Genomic DNA, 22,834 nt, shown 5'->3' on the forward strand with positions numbered 1-22,834 from the left:
CCGACTGAAGACGGGTACGGCGCCGGCGCCAGATTTTTAATGCAGACAGGGCCAGCAGAGCACGAGCAAGTCCGCTGGCCCTGTCAATCAACATGAGGAGGGGGCGTCTTTATGAGAGGAGGATGCGGCTGCTACCAGCAAGTAGCCGCACTTCTTGCTGGTAGACAGGTAATTTGCATATTATAAAAGTACGTTTTTTACAGTATCTACTGAACCAAAATGATTATTACATTATGTATGGATAAATCGCAGTATAGGGATTATAAGTACCCACAAAAAAAATTAGTTTAGTGGGGTTACAGAAGCCCTTTAATATCTGCTCCAAGTTTTTCAGACTTCATTTTCCAGAATTCCTTTGCCGCACTGCCCTTGAGCTGTGTTAGGACTCCTGCACGGACATGAACAGATGCGAGTTGTAGGCCTTGTGTAGCTGCTAGCTTGGATTAGGAGGAGAAGCAATCTGTTTCTCCAGCTGTAGATGCCTTATTCTTTCCTGAAGTCCATTAAACATAGTCATCAAATGAACAACTAGTTATTTTCTTGTCTTTAAGTAAATGACCGTTTGGTCTTATTTTGGGCAATGTCTTTAGCATATGTCAGTAATCCCTTAGTATAAAAATGCATTTGTCATCTGATACAGGAACAGGACAATCTCTGATTCCAAACAATCGAAGTGAATAGAACCCAGTGTATAAGTTTTGCCCAGTGTCAGGGCCAGTACTAGGGTGCATCAACCAGCCTTGCTGAAGGGGCACCACAGATATCTTGGCACCTGAGGATTGTGACCATCATATCATATGTTATATAATATTGTATAGCACTTTATTAGATTACTTTATATAGGGAGCAGTTTATGGCTGTATTATTTTAGCACAGGAGATTGGGAACGGATTTGGTGCAGATTTTTCCACATGCGGATTTTACTGTACCCATAGAAGTGAATGGAGAAAATCCAGACAGGAAAAATAAAATAAATGAACATGCTGTGGATCTTAAAATCCACACTGTAGGTCAAAATCCGCATGGAAAAAATTCTCATCGTGTGCATGGGAATTTCAAATTCTCATGGAATACAATGTACATGACCTACGGTGCGGATATTCCACAGGAAAATCCGTGCAGAAAATCCGCACACAATCCTGATCATGTGCCTTGGGGCTCATTTACATGACCATAGGCCATCCATGCCCATACTGCGGACCGTAAATTGCAGTCTGCAATGCACTGGCACTGGCCATGTGAATCCCGTATTGCGGCACAGACCCATTGACTTGAATGGGTCCTCGATCCACAATATATGGCGCAAGATAGGACAAAAGATAGGATATGCTTCCACTCCGTGCCTCCGTGCCATATCTTGTGGATTGCGGACCCATTCAAGCCAATGGATCCGCTTCCGTGATTCACATGGCCGGTGCCTGTATATTGCATTTTTGACCCGTACCCGGTTTTGGCTCCCAATGACTGTTGTAAATAACTGATCAAATAACTTAAAGGGAACCTGTCATCAAGTTTGTGCTGCCCATACTAACGGCAGCATAAAGTAGAGACAGGCCAGTTGATTTCAGCGGTCTGTCATTTAAAAGTTAAAAGTAAGTGGTTGCCGAGAACCAACATCACAATCATGGCAGACTGGGCCTGGAAAAGAGTCCTGGCCACCTGAGAAGAGTCCTGGTTATTCATGATCTCCCGCCCACCTGCTGATGGCTGACAGTCTTCTACCTAGTTTTCTCCATTTCTCTCTAGGAGAGAACTGCCAATCATCAGCAGATGGCGGGAGAGCAGGAGATTAGGAATAACCAGGACTCTTCTCAGGTAGATCTGACTCTTTTCTAGGCCTCGTCTGCAATGATTATGATGCTGGTTCTCAGCAACCACTTACTTTTAGCTCATGAGTGACACATCGCTGACATCAGCATTTCTGTCACTATTTTATGCCGCCCTCAGTGAGGTCACCATAAAGTTGATGACAGGTTCCCTTTAAGTGTGAACTTATATGAATGCAGATAGTAGGGACCTCCTAAATTTACAGCTTGGCTATTATACTCCTCAGCGGCAGCATGTTTCTCTTCACTGATATCAGATCCCTTCTTCCTGGGCATTAAGAGATTATTACATACAGTAGGATGGCTTCAGTAGAGATTTCCACTAAGCAGTAAGATTGAAGAGATTATTGGGGGGGGGGGGGGACCTTATGAAGTAGTAGTAGGTATACGTTGACAGTATATTTTTCACCAGTCTAAGTTCCTCCGTGCTTTATGAATTATGTACTAATCTGTTGCATCTTCCAATGATCTTACCCTAGGTACTAGTAACTGCGCTGCGCTGAGTTGCTCATACCGGTGTCATTCCTCTCCATCTGGCGGTGTCTGCTTTTGTCCAGCAGGATACATCATTAGCGCAAACGACAGCCGGACCTGCATCGGTCAGTAGAGATACAAATATTATTTCCTGCGAAGTATGAGTATCTAACCCTATAGAAATGATATCAGATTTTAGTATCACAGAGTATTCATTGTGCAGTCGTTTCTGGTAAGACTTTGTGTATTTTAAGGATTTGTATAAATCCATACAAAAGTTAAGCATTTTACAAATCACTAGTCAGGAGTATTGTGTATGGTTCTGGGCTCCTGTGAGCATTAGGGCTACTATGAAACAGCTGATTGACAGGGGCGCACGGTGTTAGACCCCTGCCAATGAGATACTGAGCAGCTGCAGTAACCTGCCATGGCCAGTACACAGTCTACGGAGCTTTGCTGTCGGCTATAACCTCTGTGTTAGTTCCATCACCAGTGATCGATGGGTGGCCGGGCGTCGGACCCCCACAATCTGATATTGAGGACTTATCCTAACGATAGGTCTTCAACCTCTAGAACCTGGACAACCCATTTATGGTGGCCATACACATTGCACTAATGTAGGTCGAACCTGGCAATCGTTGAAACCAAGCAATCATCTAATGGGTAATGAGTGTTGGGCCAACATGCTTTTGGCAGATGCTGAGGGGAAATGACCAAGCATGCTGGATTTCCATACCTGATCCTTTATTCTAAAGGGGGAAGTTGGCACCCAAGGTGTCTGGCAGAATTGAATTTCCTTCTCCATACTGAGAACACGCGTTCGGCTGATCCAAGTGTTCATGTGCATGGAGAGGTCTGGAGGAATAGCCTTCTAGGCAGTTTTAGGAAGGTGTCACACAGGCAGAAATTGACCTCTGTATTGTAGAAAGCACTGAAGTAAATATAGGTAAGACCCAGTACAACCTGGGGAGATAGGATGGGGGTCCAGATGTTGCCGTATGGACCCTACAGGCATAAAGCAGCATCCGATGGACTGTGCTATTCATATCGGTCCAAAAGGAAAGCCCAGTAGACCTTGGTAATAAATGTGGGGCTTATGGAGGTACTGTATGGCCCCATAGATGTCTTTTTGTGCTATATTCTGCCTGTGTACAAGCAGAGGTGGCACAGAGCCATGATACGCCATGTGCATGCATGAGCCCTATGGCTGCGTACCGATTGATTTGATCATATGATGATGCAGCTATTTTATCTTCATCATCCTGCTTCGGGTCAGATTTCTATTGTGTAGCTTCACTCTTTAGAAAATGGCATACAATTACTCTAAGCAGCAGGTCAGGTAGAGCGCCACCACATCCTTTCATCCACTGGCCTGTGGTCATGTTCACACTTGATGCAGTCTCATTACTATGCTTCCTTGGATGAACAGGATTAGTCCTCATGCACACGACCGTTGTTTTATTCCGTGTCCGTTGTTCCGTTTTTCGTGATTTTCTGCGGACCCATTGACTTTTAATGGGTCCATTGAAAACTCGGCTAATGCACCGTTTGTCATCCGCGTCCGTGATCCGTGGTTCCAGTCCGTCCAAAAAAAAAAAACCTGTCCTATTATTTTCACGGAAAACGGTTTGCGGATCCATTCAAGTCAATGGGACCGCTAAAAAACACGGAGGCACACAAGATTGTCATCCGCGTCCGCGTCCGTTTTTTTCCTATCATTTGCATGGCAAACCTGTCTTAGATTTTTTTTTTACTTTTCTTTATGTCTGGTGATCCTCCAAAAATAAAGGAAGACACACGGAAACAAAAACGGAAACGGATCACGGAACAACGGAACCCCATTTTGCGGAACGGAACACAACAACGGTCGTGTGCATGAGGCCTTAGGAAAACAAAAACTGCGCCGGCTCGGTCCACAGGCTGCAGTACCTGACACAATATTGACAAGAAATGGCTGTGTTTTTGGAAGAAATCAGAAATTTTTTCAGTTCAGGACAACCCCTTTAAGCTATGGCACCCTAAAGAGGAGCTTTCTTTGTAGGTGTAGTTAGAAAAAAAGTCCAGTAAAGAAATTAAACCAAAGATGGAAAATAAGAGTGAAACACTTGAATTAAAGCCATGTTAGCACGTATTACGTGCTGGTTATGAAGGCTACTGTAGTGGTGGGTACTATGGGCGCTGGTAAACATAGAAGGCCCAGATATTGAGTTCATTGCTCACTTTGAAGATGTTCTTTTTCATGGGGAGTAGTCCTGCATTATCTTCTAAGACTGCTACACACAAAAGCTTTCTACGGTAACAAGATATTGACATCTGTCCCGGCTTCAAAGCGCTAAGAAACGTATTGATATCTTTTATAACAGGACACTATTATCCGACTGCATCAGCATAGAGATGAGGCTTAAAGGAGCGATAAGTATCTCAGTTCAGGAAGGCGATTATGGCTGCCTCATCAGAACCTGCTAACTGTGTACAAGCTAATCTAAGAATATATGTAGATAGATAGAAATAATAGATAGCAGAGAAATAGATAGATAATAGATAGATAGATAGATAGATAGATAGAAAGAAAGAAAGATATTAGAGTGATAGAAGATAGATGTTAGGTAGATAATAGATGCATATTAGATAGATGGATGAATAGATAGCTAAATAGATAGAAAGAAAGATTGATAGAAGATAGATGTTAGATAGATATATTGTAGATAGAATATAAATAGAAGGAAGGATGGAGGGAAAGAAGGATGAAGGAAAGAACCTTTAATGTGAGCTGGCACAGACTGCATAAGTAGCTAGACAGATTTTAGATAGATAGATAGATAGTAAAGGTAGCCATTCACATTAGATAAATGTAAGCCAAACCGATCTATTTTAGGGGTTTGATGGGGGTCTCCTGACTCTCCTTCAGTATCGAATAATGGAGAAAGATGGATTTCACTGTATAGATAACTAGACAGATATGATATAGATAGATAGAAAAGAAATTGACGAGATAATGAGAATGAGTAAGGCCATTAAAAACGGTCCTCTACAATTGTATAGGGGCTGTCGGTCAGTGAAAACGGACAACATAGGACATGCCCTATTTTTTGATGGCTATTATTTACTGGCTGTGAATAATCCCATAGACTTCCATTGTTCTTAAAGCAGTTGTGTGAGTGTAGCCTAAGATAGACAGTGAGATACGGTACACTGATAATAGATTAAACCCAGGTACGCATTCCTACATTTATTTTTGTATTCTTTTTCCATTTCCTGTACTTTAGATTTTAACGATTGTCAAATCTGGGGCATATGTGATCAGCTCTGTGAAGATCGTATGGGCAGTCATCGCTGCAGCTGTGTTAATGGATACGTCTTGGAACATAACAAGCACTGTAGAGCCAACACCTCCAGTACGTAGAGATTCAGAAGATTCACTTACGGGATTCTATTCAAAATGCTAAAAAAAAATTGGAGTATTTGGTAATCCTCCCATGACAATTCTGAAAAGGGGCAAGAAAAGAGGGAGACTAAAGCCACACTGCCCGATTTTTTGGCGATCATCTGGCAGTGTAATACTGCCACGACTGCCCGATGAAAAAGCAAATACTCAATCATTGGGCAATCCAAATCTTTTGACATGTTTAAAAATTATCGTTTGCAGGCAGCAGATCGTGGTGTCTAATAACAATCTGCCGCCGGCAAACCACTGTACAGCATGAGGACGAGCGATGGCATAGTGATCGCTCCTCCCAATGCTGTGGAGGAGATGGCTGCATGTAATAGCAGAGGTCTCCTCCGCTGGCGAGCAGGCGATTGACAGGAGGGAACGCTTCCCTCCCAACAGTCGTCTGCACATCGGGCTGTGTAATACAGCCTTAAGGAGAGCAGTAAAACAATTCAAATTATCAAAGGCATGCTCCATTTTTCGATCAAATTACTAGTGTACAGGCATCCCGGTCATGATGTGGCACAGAAGACTGTCTAACATGTCTAGTAAGCTGTGCCAAACAATATGCCACATGCAAACTGTTCATAAGCTTGGCACTATTTGGTCCATATTCTCTGGCTCTATCTTAAGACACCTCTGATCTTCTGGGGGGACAAAGGACATGGCAGCTTGAAATCCAGCAAGGGGTATTTGCCAGGGTAATGCCAATCACTGAAGTACCAGAAGTTACACTACAACGGAGATCAGCAACCTTTGGCACACGAGCTGCTGTGAAACTACCACTCCCAGCATGCAACATGCTCACCTGTTCTTCCAACTCCCATAGATGTGAATAGGGCATTCTGGGAGTTGTAGTTTCAGAACAGATGGAATGCCGGAGGTTGCTGATCCCTGTACTACAAGGTTCTGCTTCTTTTCCAGCTGGACCTCCATGGTTGATCTTCTCCAATGGACGAGATCTGCTGATCGGCGACATTCATGGCAATAGCTATCGCACATTAGTGCGTTCACAGAATCGTGGAATAGCCGTGGGGGTGGATTTCCATTTTCAGCTTCGACAAGTCTATTGGACGGACACTGTGCAGGACAAGGTATTTCCATGTGTTAAAGGGGTGTTCAGATTTTATACAAGTAAGGGTACATTGATATATCATGAACATTTTTGCAACTTTTTTTATTTTTAAGGATTTTGTGGCTACTTTCACACTAGCGTTTTCATTTCCGCTATTGAGAGCCGTCATAAGATCTCAATGTAACGGATCTCCTAGCACCCCGACTGGGTATCTCCGTTGATGGATGCTCCTAGTGCTTCCCAAGGGCTCCAAGCACTCCGCTTGACACAGCAAGCACTGCCGACCCCACGAACCGCCATAGCTTGGTTGGGATCTCGTCGTCTTCTACCCACCCTGGACCTACGACAAGGCTTCCAGGTTCCAGTGGGGGCACCTCTCTTCCTTCAGAGAGCGATGCAGGAACCTGAATAGCTCTTACAAGAGCTAGGGATTATACTCTGGAGAGTATAATGATTATAGCAATCCCCAGAGTGTAGCTATCCAATCCCCCTAACATGAGCCCAGACTTCATGAAGGGTAGAACAGGACACTCTAATGGGGCAACATGTCAGCCTTTCATGCGGGTCTTCCAGCAAGGGACACTCCCATGGGGGACCTTGTGAAAGACTGAGACAGTTTGTTGCATAAACCAATCACATGCAGTTACAGGCAGAAAACACACACATGTGATACAATCAATCAACACAATGGGATAACGTAATCACTATATTGAGCCAGGGGGGTTGGTGGTCAGTAGATTCCTCTACCGAACTAATAAAACATAACATGGCCTATAATACTCCACACATAAATCAGAATTAATAGTTTCTTGTAACCCCAAGAGACTGGGGGGGGGGGGGGGGGGGGTTTCCATAGTTCTGGGTCCATAGTCTGTAGGAAGGAGGCTAGCCCTCATGCCTCTTCAGCAGCCCCAGTGACGGTTCAGTCCGTCACACTTAATAGCGGAAGAAAACGCTTCAGTTTTGTCCCCATTCATTGTCAATGGGGATAAAACTGAACTGAACGAAAAGGATGCACCAAAATGCATTCCGTTCCGTTTGGTTGCGTCCCCATCGTGGACAGAATAACGCTGCAAGCATCGTTAGTTTGCTGTCCTTGAATGAAAACCATTTTTGTTTATATCCAAACACTAAAAACCCTTACAGATCTAGTCCTGAGAGTTTACCATAAATGTATGAGGTCTAGATAATCTGTGAGCGAAATACGTCGGTAGCACACATGCTGTATCTCTCCTGTGCCGATGTAATGTTACAAGGGACAAGACAAGATGTCACAAAGTATATCAGTGTAGACAAGATGTATCAAGCTGGAATCCAAGCTGTTTAGTTTACAGAGGATTGCTTTTTTGATTGCTTACTGGATGCTAGTCACACACACAGCTGCAGGCAGGTCATGGTTTGTGCGGATTTTCAGTTTCTGTATATGGGGCATACTATTTCTCCTTATGGAGAGCGCCTTAATCAGCGTGAGGAGTCTTATAGGTCAGGCAACGCTCCTCTGGAATTCTGGGAAGAAAGGATGCAAATGATCTCTTAGCAAGCTCTTCCTCTAATGCCGCCAGATGAAAGGCAGCTATATTTATTATCCAAGTCATGCCTCTAAGTCGATTTAGGGTACTTTCACACTTGCGTTGCTGGATTCCCGCAGGCAGGTCCGTCGCCGGAACTGCCTGCCGGATCCGGCAATCTGTATGCAAACGGATACCATTTGTAGATGAATCCTGATGCGGATCCGTCTCACAAATGCATTGCAATACTGGATCTGTCTCTCCGGTTATTATCCGGAAAAACGGATCCGGTTTTTATCTTTTTCAAATTTTTAAAGGTCTGCGCATGCGCAGACCGCAAAGCCGAATCCGTTTTTCCGGATCAGGTATTCCGGCAAGTGTTACGAAATTTTGGACAGAGAAAATACCGCAACTTTTCTATACCATGATTAATCTTTGTTGACATACAACTGGACATTCCCCTTAATCAATAAGAATAAGATATTTTAAAAAAAGTTTACATTTTTTTTATATAAAATAATCTTACAAATATTTTAATGAAGGTTTCATGCTTGTATTACTCGATATGGATTAAACAAAGCCTTCTATTATGTGGACATCTTGTGCAAATTCCCATTTATTTTTAATGGAGTTAAAATACCTAATAGAGGACATTCTTTCAAAATGAGTCAATCTTTTATTAGTCAGTTTTGGAAACCTGATGCGGTAAATGTAAAAAGTGCCTTTTTTCTTGAATGATAAAAATCACATATTTTTCCTGCATATTTGTGTTTATGCTGTAATGGATCTCTTCATAGAGAAGCCACTGAAGCAGGTCATTGTTTTCAGCCTGGTTAGGAAAGCATAACGATCGGGCCCAGCAAGACCTGCAATACCATGTGCTGAACATGGAGAGCTTCTTAAAGGGTCACTAACTTTTAAATTTTTTGGTAGCACACTCCCTCTCCTTGCTGTACGAGACAGGCTCCATAGAAGTCAGGGGCCCATTTTGATTTCGTCCTCAGCAGCGATGAGAGAGAGCACACTATGCGCCTAGTTCTAGGGATTGATTGGGGATCTCAGCACTCAGACCCCCATCGATCTAAACTTTTGATATGTCTCTATGATATATCAAAAAACATTTTTTTAAAGTTAGTGAACCTTTAAGTAATAATCTCTATGTAAAGTGTGACGTAGTACAAAACGACTTTTGTCAATAGTGACCCACAACATCTTGGGAGGTCCGTGCTCCAGGGCAGTTTCTGGGTGGATTTCTGGAGAAAGCATTGTTGCATAGGTCCTGCCTACTGTTTAGAAAAGTGGTGAGTTTGGCATAGGGGCAAATTTGTGTGCAAAATGGGGCTTGTATAAAAAGTTGTGACTTTTTATGCCAGTTTAACAAATTCCACCCAGTATGTAGACAACTCCAGGGGTGCACTGGTCATAAACTCTACAGGGAACTTTCCCGGTGAGCCAATGCCCAGGGGGCTGCCCAAGACCTTCTCTCTGCCACTGGCTGGGCACATAATAAGCTCTCAGTGGTAATTAATGCTGTGAGAATCAGGTACTCATGTAACCAGCCAACGACCGCACATTCCATACTGAATTCACCTACTGTGGCTGCATCTCATCCTCGAGGCCCCCTGCTCCATATCTTAATCAGAGACAACTGGAGGAGAAGGACATAAGATGGCAGCTATTGATGTCCACCACAAAGGGATGGCTTTTGGGGCAACATATTGTGCTGCCTTGTGGTATTTGGGTCTGCTCGGAGAGTATTTTGCACTATGGTATTGTAGACCCTGCCTACTTGTGTTGTCCTGCCTTCCGTCAACTTGGACCCACCTACAACATGGGGTTACTTTTAGTTTTTTTCCTAGGGCCACTTCCCAGTCCGCCCCTGGTCAACGCTTAAGCTCCACCTAGTGGTGGCTTCAGGCAAGCAGAATTTTATAATTAAATTTATAGGCTGATTTACTAATCAAGAAGCGCTGGAATTCTAGTGCAATTTGTGCCAAAAATCTAACGTGCACCACATTTGTTATGTTTTTAGACCTCATTTTTCACCTTGTTCTCCAAAAGGCATGGCTTAGTAGGGTGTGGTTTGTTGGAAAGGTTATGGCTTAAGATTCAACAATGTGCACAAAATTACAGCAACATTTTAGGGCAAATTTTTGGTGCAAAGTAAGCCAATTAATAGGTGGTATAACTCTACCAACCTCATAAAATATTACTGAAACTTGAAAGTGGATGTTACTGTATCCACTGACCACTGCTAGGTGCCATGTTATTTGCAAAAAGACAGCCCACTTATGGTCTTAATTGGCCAACAGCGGATCACCCATATCCTTTCTGCAATATTTATTTTCTTGCCTTTTATTTATATAAAAAATAATAATTTAAGTGATTTATGAAATATTCTTCTATTAGGTTTTTTCTGCGGACATAGATGGCTCAAATGTACGACAAGTCCTTAACGTTTCTGTTGACTCCCCTGAAAACTTAGCAGTCGACTGGATTGGCAATAAGCTTTATGTGGTTGAAACAAGTGTCAACAGGATTGACATGGTAGACCTTGATGGGCAGAATCGGATAACATTAATAGCAGAAGATTTGGGCAACCCAAGGGGAATAGCAGTTGATCCAACAATCGGGTAAGTATTAATATTATAATTTGCACATTTTATTGGTCTAGGAAAACAAACAGGAACTTTTTAGTTTTGCACCCCCAAAAAACAGCTTCTTGGTGGCTCTTGACTCCCTATTTGACCATCTTCTACAATTGGACGCCAATTTAATTTCCACATGTTTTCTAGTAATGTGCCTTGGGGTGCACTAATAAGACATTTTCATAAAAAAATGCATGCATTGCCAAATTTTATAGCTATTTATCGACTGTTCCTGTACTTGGTCATTGGAAACCTAATGCCTTGCTAGTTGTGAGCTATGCAGTCATTCATACCTCCAGTTTACTGATCTAAGTAGGTGCAGAGAGATGATTATGATAGTAATTTACTATCATGAAGAACAGCTCTGGAGAACAAACTGATGTCATGACTGTTAACAAATTGTGCAGACTAGGAGAACAATTGTTTTATTTCATCCACAGGTACTTATTCTTCTCTGATTGGGACAGTGTATCTGGAGATCCCAAGCTGGAAAGAGCATTTATGGATGGCACAAGTCGTCATGATTTAATTAAAACCAAACTGGGCTGGCCAGCTGGTATCACCCTGGATATTGTGTCTAAGAGGGTGTACTGGGTGGATAGCCGCTACGACTACATTGAAACTGTGACCTATGATGGTCTGCAAAGGTACGTCTCCTATATGTGCAATAAGAACTACTTCCTTTTACTCACTCTGTGCTACTACCCTACTTGAAATGAGTAATTATATAGTCATTCGAATCGTAGTCAGCTAAAATCTCATAATAGTTTTCTTTTGTTAGCTTGTCCTATGGACAGGACCACAAAATGGATTGTGCACCATTTTCAAACTGAGAGTGGTCTGGGCCCCCAGGGATTAGAAGGTTAATTTACCAACCACTAAAGCCACAATGCACTCGGGTTAGGTTAAAAAATTACATTTGAGAAACGCGTATTACTTTTGAAATATGTGCAATTTGTTACAGGAAAACAATAGTACATGGAGGGAATATTGTTCCACATCCTTATGGAATTAGTATCTTCGAGCATTTTGTGTATTTTACCGACTGGACAAAACTCGCTGTGATGAAGGCCAACAAATTCTCAGACATCACAACTCAAGCTGTCTTTACTTCTTCATCAAGACCTTATGGAGTCACCGTTTATCATTCTGCTCGCCAGCCATATGGTAAGACAGACTATCTATCTATCTATCTATCTATCTATCTATCTATCTATCTATCATCTATCCATCATCTATCTATCTGTCTGTCTGGTCTGTCTAATTCAAATTCGCTCTATTGGCAGGACTAAATACATATTAGCATTTCCAAAGCAAGTGGGAAATAAATGGGTATTTATTTATCTATCATCTAATCTAACTTCTGCTGGGAACAAACTTCAGCCTTAGAAAATTAGATATTTCAATCCTTTCTAGATATGTTCTACATTCCTTTATAATAGTTCCCCATAGAGAAGACTCATATTTTATTGCATAAGTCAAAAACTCTATAGTGGAAGTCCTTTTACATATACACCAAAGTAACAACAAAGGCAGCCATTTTGTAAATGACATCATAACGGTAAGGCAAGCTTTAAATTCATAATATCCATTCAATAATAATAATGTTGTTTGTCTAGTGCGAAACCCTTGTGGAATCAATAATGGAGGGTGTGAGCAGATATGCGTCCTCAGTCACAGAACTGACAATGATGGCCTTGGGTATAGATGCCGCTGTCGAGTTGGGTTTGATTTACATCAAGATGGACGCCGTTGTGTTGGTAAGAAAATTCACTGTAACACTTAAAAAGATACTCTAAGGATAGTAAGGCTACTTTCACACTGGCGTTTTGGCTTTCCATTTGTGATATCCGTTCAGGGCTCTCACAAGCGGTCCAAAACGGATCAGTTTGCATTCTAATGCATTCTGAATGGAAAAGGATCCGCTCGGAATGCATCAGTTTGCCTCCGTTCCGTCTCCATTACGCTTGCAGCATTTTGGTGTCCGTCTGACGAAACTGAGCCAAATGGACTCGTTCTGACACACAGTGTAAGTCAATGGGGACGGATCCGTTTTTCTATGACACAATCTGGCACAATAGAAAACTGTTCCGTCCTCCATTGACTTTCAATGGTCTTCAAGACTGGTCCGCCTTGGCTATGTTCAAGATGATACAAACGGATGCGTTCTGAACGGATGCAGACGTTTGTATTATCTGAACGGATCCGTCTGTGCAGATCCATGACGGATCCGCACCAAACGCGAGTGTGAAAGTAGACTAATGTGCACGTCCACCAAATGAGGTGGTCGTGCATACTCCGTTCCATCCTTCAACTTCCTCCAGCTGTATCTACTGACAGTTGTGACAGTTACAGGTAGAGAGCTGCAGCAGAAAGGATACACGCCACCCCCTGAAAAAGAATGCACCGCCTGAGAAAGGACACACACCCTGCACTGGCAGCTTGAAATAAATGTAGCAGAGCAATTGGTGCAACGAATGGGGAGATCTCTGGATGTGTGTGAGGGACAGGGCTTTGTTAGAAAGAGATGAGATGTCTGATATTCATGTTTTACATTAATCACGGCATAACCCCTTTAAGCAAAGTGATAACTTCAAGTGTTATCTGGAGCAGGGAGTCACAATTTCTACTAGGGCCTTACTAGCAAGAACATAGTGATGCCTGGTACTCATCAGTGGTTGCTAAATCAGCATATTGTCACATGTATCAAAGCTTCTTGACGAGTGGAACCTCACCAACAAGTTTAGGTGCCTCAACAGTGAGGTCTACTTTGCAGTTTCATAAGATCTGGTCCAGGGCCTAGGTTCTCACCTTGTAGTAAGTGGACCCCAGAGGGTATACGTCATGTCTCTAGGGGGTATTTGCACTGAGCTCATGCTGCTCTGTGTGTGATCATAGATTTGAGGGAACCTTCATATAATTTGTTTAGGTAGGATGTGCTTTTAGTGATTCTGTAAATCACTGGATCTGATCACCCAGCTATGTCCACTAAGAGTAAAGAAGGATTAGCTATATGAGGGTATGGCGGCCTCTAGGTTGCGGTATGTTTTATCATTCCCACACTGCAGCTCAATGTGTCTTTGTATTTTTTTAGACACTATAGTTCTTTTCTCACAAGGTCAGGCTTTGATACAGTGAAAGGGATCATTCAAATTTCTTTATTTTGCACACATACACATGCATTTCAAAGCGCGCAGTTACTGACTGTTGTAATAGGTTTTTTACAAAAAAAACCCTCATGCTTGCAAAATAATGTTTTTGTTGTTCTTATATCAGAAGTATTGAATATTTAACCCTAGCTGATGTGAAACTACTGCTTCCAGCCAAGGCAGAGCTATAGGGGTGCAGTAGAAGCAGTCACCCCGTGCCTGAAGAGTGTGAAAAACCCTTTGTAGGTGTGGACCCTGTTATAGACTTTGCATTGGGGTCCAGAAGCTTCAGGTTATATCTATGGCCCTCAGAGCCAATTAAAAGGGTTGTCCCATGAATAATGTAAAAAATGAAAATCAGACATCATATAGTACATGATATCCTCTTTCTATCAAAGCTAGAACCAGCCCTGTACCTCACATGGATCCAGAGATCTCCCCATTTATTGCTCCAGTTGCTCAGCTAGATTTATATCAGACTGACAGCTCAAGGGGAGTGTTTTGTCTGCTGCAGGCAAGGGGGTGTGTCCTGAGCACAACTCAGGAGGCAGTTGATGGATGGAACTGAGCATGTGCGGCCATCTCGGTGAGCAGGACAAAGGAATAAGAAAAAGAACTAATAGCAGGTGGCGCCATACTGATACATTTTATTGAATAACTCAGTGGCTATGCTAAATTTCTAATTACATGCAATTACAAAAGTATTCAGGTTGAGGAGCTGGTTTTAAAACTGTAGAATATTTTTTGTGGGACAACCCCTTTAAGTATGGATAAATCTATGTGTATAAGATGTGTATATCTTAAGTAGAAAATAGTACTAAAAAGAATTTAAAAAAGATTTCCCCTCCCAATGTATAGTTTAGTATTGAGTCTAAGCTGTCCTATCTATCTGCAGGTGTGCAAAAGTTTCTGCTTTTCTCCTCACAACTTGCTGTCCGAGGGATTCCATTTAACCTCTCCACCCAGGAAGACGTCATCATTCCCATCACTGGGGTCCCCTCCTATTTTGTTGGAATCGATTTTGATGCTCAAGATAACAGCATATTTTATTCCGACACTGTAAAAGACATGATCTACAAGCAAAAAGTAGATGGTACAGGTAAGTTTTTTTTTGAACAGGTTATTTTTTATTAAAATTTTACGAATACAACAAACTACAGAAAAACGTACAGACATTCTACCACAACATAACCATCACTATCCAGACAGCAAAAATTAAGCTACAATAGTAGATGTCTATCTCAAATATCAAAGCATAAAGCAACTGATAAAAACATGACTGGTAGTGAACATAATAGACGTAGTAAATACCCAGCACACAAACACACACCATTTACTCACTCAAAAATAAAGGACATGAGTATTTAAGGTATGACGGTTTGGGTGCTTATCCAAGGATCCTATATTATAAGGAAGCGATCAGGGGTCCCTCTATGTTCATACACTAGTTTATATAGTGTCAGATCTGAGTTGATCAGTTGTATCCAGTGTAGCTTAGTAGGTGTTTTGGGGGTCTTCCAATTAAGAAGAATGGTTTTCCTGGCATAAAACATAGGAAGATGGTATAATTTTATTTTTATACCATAGTTAGTGGGAATTACCTCATTCGCCAGGCCCAATATTTTTGTCATAGGCGAGGAAATGGCTGGCAAACCAATCCTTGTATTTATATAAGTATGTATCTCGGTCCAGAAAGTTTGCATAACCGGGCACTGCCACGCCATATGAAATAAATAACCATTATCATGTCCACATCATGAGGGTTAAGTAATTTATTCATTTTAAATAACCTACCGGGGGTATAATAAACCCTGTGCAGCCACTTCATTTGTATGAGATGGTCTCTGGCATTGACAACTGTGGACCGCCAAGTAGAGCTTGGCTCTTTCATATGAGCTGCCTCCAAATCATCAATATCCTGCTTCCATTTGTCAAAAGATTTGTCAAGAGGAGACTTAGCCATTTGTGTCGCATAAAAGGTCAAAACTGTTTTATATAATCGAACCCTCCTAACCACTGACTCAGTGGGACCACATTCCAACCCCAGAGGACCCTTGCCGAAACGAGCGATGCAGACGTCTCGAAGTTGGAAATACCTATAAAGACTATGCTGGGTCAAGTTAAATTCCTGCTTCAGACTAGTAAAGGACCTGAAAACACCCTGCTCATACAGCTGAGTAAGGTATTGCAGCCCCCTCTGAAGCCAAAATTCAAAAGTTCTGCAAGCTACTATTGCGCCATAATGGAATATATGGCGACCATGTTTCCCCATCTTCCGTAACCAAATGAGTATCTACCCACACGACCCATACAGCCACCGTAGCAGCCATGGTGGAAGTATAATGACCCATCGGACAGGCCCCTTCCCTATACCCTAAACTTGTAAATGATTCAAAAGAGCCGACTAGAGCAGCTTACAACTCCACTGCCGTATTACTCGCATCCACTCATATCCACTCATATGCAAATTAACCTGAGATGAGTCCTGTATGTGAGATGAGTCAGGGACAGGACTCATCTCTGGTTAATTTGCATATGTATCAAATCGTTTTTTTTACACAATAAAAGCACACAGAGCTATGGGGACTGGGTATTGCGGACGTGCTAGCGGCCATCTAGCAACCCATGTCCTCAGCTCTATACACAAAATCCTGGTGACAGGTTCCCTTTAAACTGATCCACAACCTGAAGTTTAGAGTGTTGGGAAATATGCATCAAAATCATTAATCAAGCAGAGACTTGATTTACTCCAGTTTACACCAAAACCCGAGAAACTGCCAAATTTGTCTACTGTACTTACTAAAGCATTTAAGGAGTCTCCCGGGTCTACCAAATGCACCAACATGTCATCTGACTTAGTAGAAATACGTATGGACAATGGCTTTAACATTAGTGCAAAAAGCAAGGAGTATAGGGGACATACCTGCCTGGAAAAAAGGATCTGAAACATAACCATTAACTTTAACCCGAGCTACCGGAGATTGATAGAGTAATTGCAGCCAGCGAAGAAATTTCTGGGAAAACCCCATCCAGTTGAGTGTGGCCCATATAAAATCCCACTCCACAGAATGGAAGGCCTTTTAGTTATCTAAAGAGGCTACGACCCTCATTTCCATATTATCATGCTTAATCTGAAGGTTAGAATATAAACACCTTAAGTTTTTATCAGTATTCGGCATAAAACCAGACTGATCCACCCCCACTATTGACAGTATCTCATCCCTTAACCACAATGCAAGTACTTTCGCTAGTTTTCAAAGATTCAAAAGCAAGGTAGGTCTATATGAGCTGCACTGGTTCTGAGGCTTCCATGGCTTGTGAATCACTACAGTCGCCGCCTCAGAAATAGATGGAGGCAAATAACGATGTTCAAAAGCATATTCAAACAGTTTCTAAAGCCGAACACTATGAGCCTTAGGGTGGCGCTTATACCAGTCTGCCGAAAAGCCACCCGGACCTGACTATCTTCACGTGCAAGAGTAGGGAGTGCAATCCCATCTAGAAAGCGGGCTATATCTGCCTGTATAAAAGTAATCTTAGAAGCATATAAGTCTGAATAATAGGAAGCACACTAGTGCCACACATCTCTAGGTTCAACAACCCTGGCTCCCTGATCAGTACCAATACTTGCAGCCACAGTTTGTGGAGACTTTGATCGAGCAAAATATGCCAAAGCTCTATTGTTTTGCTTCTGCGCTAAAATTATAATCAGTGAGTTGTAATTGAAACGGATGCTGCTCTGATTCTCACGACTCGGATTGCTTAGAAGCGCCTGCCCTTTATGAAGGACAGCAGGCGCCAGGTTCGCCCGAGTTATCCGCAATTCAGATCTATGAGTTGCTATGGCATGAATTGACGTTCCCTTCATTACTGTTTTAAATGCATGCCACTCCACTAGAGGGTTAGAGGAACCCTCATTATCACTCTAATAGCCACATCGGGTTTAATTGCCACCACCTAGTAGGGGGAACTAGTGGCTGAGACAGGATCAAGAGTAGGGGTGCATGATCCAAGATACCCCTGGGTAGATAACCACTGCTCTGAATAAAAGGTAGTAACTCCCTACTGACAAAAGCCAAGTCTATGTGAGATATGGACCCAGTAAAGGCCGAGTAACAGGAAAATTGTAAGGGTGTAGGAAGTGATTGCCCCTCATCAGTGCAGAGCAGAGGATACTGGCTTATCTGGGTGAGAGGCCTAGGTCAGGATTTAGGGGGTGCTATATCTTCTTATGGAGAGTGACTCCAAAACAGCTGTCTGCAGATGAGATGGCTTAATTATTATCCAAGTCAAGTCTCAAGGCCTATTTAAAGCTACCATACATCTGGTGGCATCAGAAGAAGAGCTTGCTAAGAGCTCATTTGCATCCCTTTTCCAAGAATTCCAGAGGAGAATTGCCTGGCCTATAAGACTCCTCATGTCGATTAAGGTGCTCTCCGTAACGAAATATAGGCCCCACCAGTTATAAACACACAGACATGGGTATAACTATAGGGGACGTAGAGGTAAGAGTTGCATTTGGACCCAGGGACCACTCTGCACACAAAGAATATAGATGGCAAATAGTGAGTGGAAAAGAAAGAAGGATTAAAATACTAGACATATGCATTGCATCTACATGACATCACAGTAAATTTAGGACTGTCACCAATCCCGGCATCATTTGTAGAAATAAGGAAAATTCTTTTAAGAAATTTCCTGACTGGGACATTTTTTGGGAGACATCAGGATCTATAGTCATGGCTCCCTTGGCCCTGAACACGCATAGTTATTATGTCTGCCAGATTTAGAAGGCACTAACCAGGATCCATGTATTCTATTCCATGGTAATTACACAGCTTTTTTAATATATTCCTCCACTAAGAATCTTTAAATACATTTTATTTATTTTACGCACTTACATAGCGCTGATATATTCCGCAGCGCTTTACAGACATTAGCATCACGCTGTCTCCAATGGGGCTCACAATCTAAGTTCACTATCACTATGTCTGTGGGGTGTGAGAGGAAACCGGAGAACCCGGAGGAAAGCCACACAAACACGGGGAGAACATACAAACTCCATGCAGATGTTGTCCTTGGTTGGATTCAAACTCAGGACCCCAGCGATGCACAGCACCAGTGCTTAACCACTGAGCCTCCGTGCACATAAAATAATGCACCTGCCCCTTTAAGTAAATTATACAAAACTATACAGCCAGTTTTTTAGCTTTACACTATATTAAGGTATGAGGGGTTGATTGATACCATGCAGTGTGTTCAGTCCCGTGGCTGATATCTCCTTGTTATTTGTAAGTTCTTATAAGAATTAGGAATCATTGGTCAAATCATCCTTTTAACCCGATAAACATATCAATGTCCAACAAGACGTTTAAGATAAAGCTGCCGGTGCAGCCTGTGGAATGTCTGCGGGGGCTCCTCAGTACAGGCCCGTGCCAGTTCATGAGGGGTATTTTGCTTTGCACAATATGCCTGTCTTCGAGGAGGCACGCTGTTTCAGCATGGCAGTCTTATTACTCCGTACCAGGGCCTCTGATTAGGAATAGTTGAAAAAGCAAAACATGTTCACAAAGAATTTGGCACAAGTTTTCAGATTAGCGTTACACATTTTGCTGTGAGCTTCAGTTATACAGCCGATACCTCTTACCTGCGCTCATACGTAGTAGCAAACTAGCAGGAGAGAGGTTGCGTTTCTGATATATGGCACTCATGGGGCAGAGGCGGGGTGTGGGTTGCCAGCGCATGGGGAAAGCCAAGTATTGCATCCCTAAGGCTGGGTTCATATCACGTTTTTCCCACCCAGTTAACGTATACAAAAAACGTATACGTTAAACAGATGTCTCAGACTGATGCCATACAGTGGCATCCTTCACCATAGAGTTCCATTCTAAAAAATAAGGTATATGTATTTTTTGCCATTGTATACTTTTTTTTTACTGGACTCTGCAGGATACAAGAACGTGGTGTGCTGTGTTTTTGTATCTTTTTTTTTTTTCTAACGTATACGTCAAACAGGCATAAAACATGACGTGAACCCACCCTAACCTGTGGACATGCCGCTTTTTACACAGACAGCTGCTAAGACCCAGCAGATCTGCTCTGCCCGCGAGACCCCCAGCAATCACGTTATCCCCAGGTCCATAAGAGAAAGTGGCGTAGCCGCTTCCTTTATTCACTGCGTAGTGCTCATTGAGCGATATGCACAGAGTAAAACAGACATAATAAGCTGCTTCTGCTTCATCCTCGGGTGTCACCGGCTGTCAGTGCAAACGGGGACCCATCCTGCTGCTGCTGGATTGCAGGAGCTTTAAAGGGGTTGTCTCATCTGAGATAATGGGGGGCATATCGCTAGGACCCACCACTAGGACTCGCACCTATCTCCTAAACGGAGCCCCTCGAAAGCGGTGGAGAGTGCACTGCGCATGCGCAGCCGCCCTCCATTCATTTCTATTGGGCCGCTGAAAATAGCCAAGCATGCTCTTGATAAAGGGGTACTGTACCGAAACGCGTGGAGATTTTTATTTATTAAAGACCTCTACTTTGGAACTTGGAGCCCCGGTGTCATCCTTTGGGGGACGTAGAAGTCACATCCACCATTACAAGGCGATCTCGGCGGGGGAGGTACAAGTACAGCTGTTGTGTGCTTATCCTATACTTCCCTCCCCGGTAAAGTAAGTCCTTTGCCAGTGCTTATTTTATGCTCATAAAGGAGATACACTGCGATTTGTTGATATACACCAAGTTGAGTATATTTAAATACAATCCAGGTATCTTATAATGGACTTTTATATATGATTTTATAGCACAATTACTAATTTTATACTGTCTATTTGTTTTTCACGTAGAGACTTTGTATTCACTTCCTGGTACACTTTTACCTTACTACTCTATTTAGAGTTAATTTCGTTCACCACTCTGGCATTGGACGATAATTGAATACTGCAGACCGGTGTCTGGCTCTCTGGCGCCCCCACTGTGCTACCAGGATATACCTGGAACAGCACTGTATAACCGCCTTTCTTTCTTATCTCTTATCATTCCAGCGGTTCACTGGTGCGCACCGATTTTCACGGTTTGGGGAGCTGCCTTATTCCCTTTGAGTCATCACATCTAGACCTTTCACTACCATTCATTGCAAATATCCATTGGTGCCTCATATCCTATTCCCTCCTTTGCCGTCCTACATCCCTGTTCACCCGACTCCTTTTTGTTTTATTATATCTCTCAACCAGCCTTGGCATCCATATAACAAACTGGGTAGATTATTTAACAAAATACCAAGTTTATTATTATAGATGCATCAAGTGGCTGAGATGACTTTCAAATAATTACAGGGACCTCCGTAATCAATCATCTTCAGCATCTTGATGCTGTGTGAGCAAGTTAGCACGTGCATACAACTATACAATGGGTCCCCAGAATTAATTGTACGGGTGGGACCTAGGTCCTCAGTCTGACACTGCCCGTATATGTGCGGCGCTTGGTCGTTATGAAGTTGAAAAAGGAGATTATTACTGTGCGGGCCTAAATGGAGTCTGCACAGCAGGTCCAGTACTACTTTGAGTGGTAATAGTAAAGTTTCCATAAGTCTGCCCCCAGAGTAGTAATCCTCCATTATGAGGTGAGTCCCTGTCAATATTTGGCGCAGCCCCCCCCCCCCCCCCCCACTCACTAAAATGACCCCTGAAACAAACAGACAAAAAAATTCCTCACTGTGCCCAGAGACTATGGACTGGAGCAGCACACAGCTTTAGGCGGTACAAACTAAAAGACAACCGTCAGAAAATAATAAAATTCTGGATAAAATTCAGAAAATAATATTATGTTTTACATTAATGTCACTATAAAGACTGATTCAGACGACCATGTTAAAAATGATTCATGTTGTGGCCCTGGGGTCCGAATGTCCACGTGTAATATGAAAAATATATCACCCTGATTTGGTAATCCTCTCCAAATCTAGTGTATGTTTATTTGGAGTAAAGAACACCTGGAGGACTCATCACCAGGATTCAACAAGAGTTATATAAAAAATGAATAATGCGATTTCAGAGTTGATTACTTACAGAAATAGTTTAGGAAAAGTCTTAATCTATTGTCCATGAGTGTATATTGATAGTCCTTGAAGTATCATTGTTGAAGGTCAGGAATCCTCTTCTCATGTCACGGCTGAGGATGGGAGAAATCCTCAGCCGTGTGCAGCCCGATGATGTTTCGGCTGCTTGGCCATGAAGACAGGATTAGGGAGCAGGTCACCTCCTAAGGCATCCCTAACCTGACCCTAGCTCCTAGTTACATGGGCCAACCTTGATGGTAGGAGGGCCCATGCTCCGGAACCTAAAAGTCCCTGCTGGCCCTCAAGATGACCCTCACCTAGGAGCTGAGTAAGACAAGCCCACTCCTCCTAGACACGGAGGAGCAGGAGTCTCAACGGCCAAGCTGCAGGAAAAGGGGAGACATAAACAGCTCTATGGATATGGCAGGTGAACTAGAGTTCCACCTACCTGCCACAGCCTTGCTGACTGGATCCCTGTGTTAGCAGGGTGCAGATCATAAACGCATCCCCACACAGGGACCCAGATCCATAGCTGCACAAAAGGAGACATATAAAACATCACACGGACATCACACATAACTGGAAATAACTTAAGCACAATATGGTTATGACATTAAGGTTTTGACATAAAGGTTTATGACCACAGGGGTGGCTCTTACTGGCAGGTA

The 22,834-nt window shown here is 42.7% G+C and overlaps 1 protein-coding gene across 2 annotated transcripts in view; it reads left to right on the plus strand.

Annotated features, from left to right (window-relative positions):
• Nucleotides 1-22,834, plus strand: part of LRP2 (LDL receptor related protein 2) — a 199,830-nt gene that overhangs the window by 73,532 nt on the left and 103,464 nt on the right. For both annotated transcript variants that reach the window (XM_040441900.1, XM_040441901.1), the window contains exons 9-16: nt 2,306-2,425; nt 5,567-5,695; nt 6,655-6,824; nt 10,723-10,946; nt 11,402-11,608; nt 11,926-12,128; nt 12,581-12,721; nt 15,006-15,209. In XM_040441900.1, the coding sequence (XP_040297834.1) occupies nt 2,306-2,425; nt 5,567-5,695; nt 6,655-6,824; nt 10,723-10,946; nt 11,402-11,608; nt 11,926-12,128; nt 12,581-12,721; nt 15,006-15,209 (1,398 nt within the window). The remainder of the gene's footprint in view (nt 1-2,305; nt 2,426-5,566; nt 5,696-6,654; nt 6,825-10,722; nt 10,947-11,401; nt 11,609-11,925; nt 12,129-12,580; nt 12,722-15,005; nt 15,210-22,834) is intronic.

This window comes from Bufo bufo, chromosome 7 (genome assembly GCF_905171765.1).
Source record: "Bufo bufo chromosome 7, aBufBuf1.1, whole genome shotgun sequence".
NCBI classification, from domain to species: domain Eukaryota; kingdom Metazoa; phylum Chordata; class Amphibia; order Anura; family Bufonidae; genus Bufo; species Bufo bufo.